We start from the raw sequence: 6000 nt of genomic DNA, 5'->3' as shown, positions 1-6000 counted from the left end.
AACCACCTTTGACTTCTGTGGGCAAGCCAGTTCTGGATCCACAAAGCAAGGTCTACTTGGATCCTTGCCTCGTTACTTTCTGAATGAGCCTCACACTGAAAACCATGTACACTACATCCAATGCTCTACATTAGCGGTCGCCAACCAGTCGATCTTTGAGACTTTTCCAGTAGATCCCGAAAAAAAAAAGAAAGATAAATACACAAATGCAGGGAGGAACCAAGGCCAAGAGTGTTCAGTTTGCTGACCAGTTTATGGAGGATGACTGTGTTAAATGCACAACTGAAGTCCACAAATAACATCCTCACATAAGTGTTTGGTTCCTCTAAGTGAGTCAGAGCAATACGGAGGGCTGTTGTGATTGCATCCTCTGTGGAGTGGTTTGCCCGGTAGGCAAACTGGTGTTTGTCCAGATCAGGTGGGATTATAGTCTTAATGTGTGAGAGCACGAGTCTCCCAAAGCACTTCATGTCTATGGGTGTTGGGGCTACAGGGTGATAGTCGTTCAGGCGCTTCACAGCTGATTTGTTGGGCACTGGGATGATGGTGGAGGTTTTCAGGCATGTTGGGACAACAGCTTGTTGCAGTGAGAGGTTAAATATACTTGTAAACACCTCAGCAAACTGGTCGGCACACGCTTTCAGTACCCGGCCGGGCACTCCGTCTGGGCCAGCTGCCTGACTCGCATTCACTGTCCTCAGGCTGGGTCTCACCCGATGTTGCTTAAGGACCCGTGTGGACTCATCGTCAGGTGGGTGGATGAGTGGAGCAGCCTCCTCCCTCTGGGCAAAGAACTCGTTCAGGACATCAGGCAGTGTGGCGTCGTCGTCTGGCAGCAGATTATTGGTTTTGTAGTCTGTCAGCGCCTTGATGCCTTTCCACACACTGCGGGGGTTGTTGTTATCAAACTGACTTTCCATGCGCAGTTTGTATTTGTGCTTTGCATCCCTGATGCCCCTGTGGAGATTCGCCCGTGCTTCACTGTGGGCTTGTTTGTCTCCTGACCTGAAGGCTGCATCGCGCTCCCTGAGTAGTCCCTCACATCACTGTGAATCCATGGCTTCTGATTCGGAAACACCTTAACTGTCTTTTGTGTTATTCCGTTTTCTGTGCAAAACTTAATATTCTTAAAGAAAGACAGCTATGGCCTGTTTGATATGCTAGTTACAGTGTTTTCTTGGTTGAATTAATTTGACAATTTGACAAAAGCATTTTATGTAATTCAAACACAATTAGCCCAAATGAAAGGACTCAAGTTGGAAGTACAATCTGAGCTGTTTTTTCTCTGAATGATTTAGTAGGTCAATCTTGTCTTTAAGTAAGGCCGAGGTAGGGGATCTTGGTCTTAAAAAGGTTGGCGACCACTACTCTACATTCATCAGTGTGTTTGGTTACATTCTCAAAGAATTCAGTCACGTTCATAAGGCACGATCTGCCCTAGACAGAGCCATGCTGACTATCCCGCATCAGATTATGCTTCTCCAAATGCTCATAAATCCTGCCTCTCAGGAGCTTCTCCAACAACTTGCCCTCCACTGAAGTAAGAACCACTGGTCTGTAACTTCCTGGCTTATCTCTACTCCCTTTCTTGAAAAGGGAACAGTGTCTTTTAATCCTCTAGTACTTTTCCTCTCCCTATTGATATGCAAAGATCATCGCCAGAGGCTCAGCAATTTCCTCCCTCACTTCCCACAATATCCTGGGGTATATCTCCAGTTGATACCCCCAAATTGAGTTGAAATTGGTAAAATTGTGACGCCAGAGCTCACATTCAGCGGAGATCATATAGAAACATGTAAAATTATGAAATGAATAGATAAGATAGAGGCAGGAAACTAGAGGACATTGCCTCAAGATTTGGGGGAAATTGGGATGGAGGTGAGGAGGAACTGCTTTACTTGGAGAGTGGTGAATCTGTAGATTTCTCTGCCCAATGAAGGAGTGGAGGCTACCTCAGTAAATATATTTGAGAAAAGGTTGGATAGGATTTGGCACAGTAGTGGGGTTAAGGGTTATGGGGAAAAGGCAGGTCGGTGGAGATGAGTCCATGGCCAGATCAGCCATGATCTTATTCAATGGCAGATCAGGCTCAAAGGGCCAGATGGCCGACTCCCGCTCCTATTTCTTATGTTCTCACCACAGACTGAAATCTCTCCTGAAATATTGTCCTTTAACCATTGATGTCTTTTGTAAATATTTTTACAGGTTTGAAATGGCAGAGCACTTGTGTACGGAAATCTCAAACACAACAACACATCAGTTTTGCTGACTCTGTCTGGATATTTAAGGAGCGACCAAATATTTTCTTTGCAACGCCAACACATCTGTTGTCGATCCTTGGAGATGAAGAAGTATCTCATCCTAGCTGGTAAATGTATTCTGTCTCTGAAATGAAGTTTTCTGTTTTCACTCTGTGAAATTCACTGGAACCAGGAGCTGAGAACACACCAGCATTTGTTCACTGGAGATCAGTTCTTCAACTGCATTGATCGTACAAGGCATTCAAACATCTGACTTTCTGAATTGCCAGAGAATTGTTCGCAGTGAGATATCATTCTTCTTCTCTCAGTGTGGGAAGAGATTCACTCACAGGCTACCCACAGACTCGCCAGTGAGTTCACAGTGTGGAGAGGCCATTCACCCGCTCTGTGTGAGGGAGGGGAACCACTCAGTCATCTAGTCTGAAGATACATCAGCAAGTTCACACCATAGTGAGATGCTCCACCTGTTCTGCAAGCGGAAGCCATTCTGTTATTGATGCTAAAGGTATATCAGAAAATTCACCAGTGACAGGACATTGACCACGCCACAGTGACACCAGCGAGTTCACACCCGGGAGAAGCCATTCGCCTGCTCTGAATGTGGGAAAGGGTTCACTCAATCATCTCAACTGAATGAACACCAGCTCGTTCACACTGAAAAGATGCCGTTCACCTGCTCAGACTGTGGGAAGGGATTCACTCAATCGTCCACACTACATAGACACCAGCGAGTTCACACTGCGGAGAGGCCATTCACCTGCTCAGACTGTGGGAAGGGATTCATTCAGTCAAATCACCTGCTACAACATCAGTTAGTTCACACTGGGGAGAGACCATTCACCTGCTCAGACTGTGGGAAGGGATTCAATCAGCGTTCTCAGCTCCTGACACACCAGCGAGTTCACACTGGGGAGAGGCCATTCATCTGCTCAGACTGTGGGAAGGGATTCACTCACTCATCTGACCTACAGAGACACCAGCGAGTTCACACTGGGGAGAAGCCGTTCATTTGCTCTGAATGTGGAAACGGATTTGCTCGGTCATCTATACTGAAGTTACATCAGCGAGTTCACACTGGGGAGAAGCCGTTCACCTGCTCAGACTGTGGAAAGGGATTCACTCACTCGTCCGACCTACAGAGACACCAGCGAGTTCACACTGGGGAGAAGCCATTCACATGCTCTGAATGTGGGAAGGGATTTGCTCGGTCATCTCATCTCTTGAAACACCAGCAAATTCACACTGGGGAGAAACCATTCATCTGCTCGGAATGCGGGAAGGGATTCAATGATTCAGCTCATTTGAAGGTACATCAGTTTGTTCACACTGCAGAGAGACCATTCACCTGCTCAGACTGTGGGAAAGGATTCATTTGGCATTCTCATCTACTGACACACCAGTTAGATCACACCGGGGAGAAACCATTCATCTGCTCTGAATGTGGGAAGGGATTCACCCATTCAGCTCAAATGAAGGAACATCAGCGAGTCCACACTGGGGAATGGCCGTTCGCCTGCTCTGAATGTGGGAAGGGATTCACCTGGCAATCTGAACTGATTGAACATCAGCGAATTCACACTGGGGAGAAACCATTCATCTGCTCTGAATGTGGGAAGGGATTCGCCCGGTTATCTAATCTGAAGCAACATCAGAAACTTCACACTCGGGAGAGGCCATTCAAATGCTCTGAATGTGGGAAGGGTTTTGCTCGGTCATTTCAACTGAAGGTACACCAGCGAGTTCACACTGGGGAGAAACCTTTCAGCTGCTCTGAATGTGGGAAGGGATTCACTGAGTCATCCAAACTTGTGAGCCACTACCGAATTCACACTAGGGAGAAACTGTTCACCTGCTCAGATTGTGGGAAGGAATTCACTCGGTCATCTGAGTTTAAAATACATCAGCGAATTCACACTGGGGGATGCCACTGACCTGTTCTGAATGTGGGAAAGGATTCACTCAGACATCTCAATTAAGACTAGAAGATATAGGAGCAGAAGTCAGCCATTTGGCCTTTCGAGGCTGCTCCACCTTTCAATCATGGGCTGATCCGATTCTCCAGTCATCCCCAGTCCCCTGCCTTCTTCCCAAACCCTTTGATGGCCTGGCTAATCAAGAACCCATCTCTCTCTGCCTTAAATGCACCGAATGACTTGGCCTCCACAGTTGCTTATGGCAATAAATTCCACAAATTTACCACCCTCTGAGTAAAGTAACTTCTCCTCATCTCTGTTCTAAATGGATGTCCTTTGATCCTGAAGTTGTGCGCTCTTGTCATAGACTCCCCTACCATGGGGAATAACTTTCCCATATCTACTCTGTTCAGAGCTTTTAACATTCAGAATGTTTCAATGAGATTCCCCCCCCCCCGACCCCCACCATTCTCCTGAACTCCAGGGAATACAGCCCAAGAGAAGACAGAAGCTTCTCGTATGGTAACCCTTTCATTCCTGGAGTCATTCTTGTGAATCTTCTCTGAACCCTCTCCAATGTCAGTATATCCATTCTAAAATAAGGAGCTCACTGCTCCCAATACTCCAAGTGTGGTCTCATGAGAGCCTTATAGAGCCTCAACATCACATCCCTGCTCTTATATTCTGTACCTCGAGAAATGAATGCCACCATTGCATTCGCCTTCTTCACCACCGACTCAGCCTGGAGGTTAACCTTTAGGGTATCCTGCACAAGGACTTCCAAGTACCTTTCCAGCTCTGCATTTTGAATTCTCTCCCAATCTAAATAATCATCTGCCTGTTTATTTCTTTCACCAATATGCACGACCATACACTTTCCAACATTGTATTTCATTGACTACTTCTTGGCCCATTCCCTGAAACTATCTAAATCTCTCTGCCAGCACTCTGTTTCCTCAGCACTACCCGCTCCTCCATCTATCTTTGTATCGTCGGCAAATTTTTCCACAAATCCATTAATCCAACAGTCCAAGTCATTGACATACATCATAAAAAGCAGTGGTCTCAACATCGACCACAGTGGAACTCCAGTGGTAACCGGCAGCCAGCCAGAATAGGATCCCTTTATTCCCACTCTGTTTTCTGTTGATCAGCCAATGCTCCAACCATGGTAGTAAATTCCCTCTAATTCCATGAGATTTATCTTGCTAAGCAGCCTCATGTGCAGCACCTTTCAAAGGCCCCTGAAAATCCAAGTATACCACATCAACTACATCTCCTTTGTCCACCCAACTTGTAATTTCCGCAAAGAATTGCAATAGGATTTTCCTTTCAGGAAACCACGCAGGCTTTGGCCTATCCTGTCATGTGCCTCCCAGTACTCCGTAATCTCATCCGTAACAATTGATTCCAGCAACTTCCCAACCACTGAAGTCAGGCTTTCAGGTCTGTAGTTTCTTTTCTGCTGCCTCCCGCCCTTCTTAAATAACGGAGTAACATTTGTAATTTTCCAGTCATCAGGTACTATGCCAGAATCTATCGATTCTTGAAAGATCTTTAGTAATCCCTACGAAATCTCTCCAGCTATTTCCTTCAGAACCCGAAGGTGCATTCCATCAGGTCCAGGAGATTTATCCACCCTCAGACCTTTAACCTTCCTGAGCACCTTCTCAGTTGTAACTTTCACTGCATGTGCTTCACTTTCCTGACGCTCTTGAATGTCCGATATTCAGTACTGCAGATGTCTTCCACCGTGAAGAATCATGCAAAATACGCATTCAGTTCCTCTGCCATCTCTGTGTCTCCCATCACAATATCTCCCGTGT

The 6000-nt window shown here is 46.2% G+C and overlaps 1 protein-coding gene across 1 annotated transcript; it reads left to right on the top strand.

The window, feature by feature from the left end:
• Nucleotides 1-2451: 2451 nt before the first annotated feature.
• On the top strand, nt 2452-4257 carry LOC140185314 (uncharacterized). The gene has a single exon (XM_072238707.1). It carries the CDS (start codon nt 2924-2926, stop codon nt 4190-4192), a length of 1269 nt encoding a protein of 422 aa, XP_072094808.1. The 5' UTR covers nt 2452-2923; the 3' UTR covers nt 4193-4257.
• Nucleotides 4258-6000: the final 1743 nt, after the last annotated feature.

This window comes from Mobula birostris, chromosome 20, assembly GCF_030028105.1.
Source record: "Mobula birostris isolate sMobBir1 chromosome 20, sMobBir1.hap1, whole genome shotgun sequence".
Classification (NCBI taxonomy): Eukaryota; Metazoa; Chordata; class Chondrichthyes; order Myliobatiformes; family Myliobatidae; genus Mobula; species Mobula birostris.
This window is presented reverse-complemented; position numbering and strand designations above follow the sequence as displayed.

Excerpts from the sequence above, each read along its gene's own strand:
- LOC140185314 (XM_072238707.1), top strand. The coding sequence starts at position 2,924 with ATGCCGTTCACCTGCTCAGACTGTGGGAAGGGATTCACTCAATCGTCC.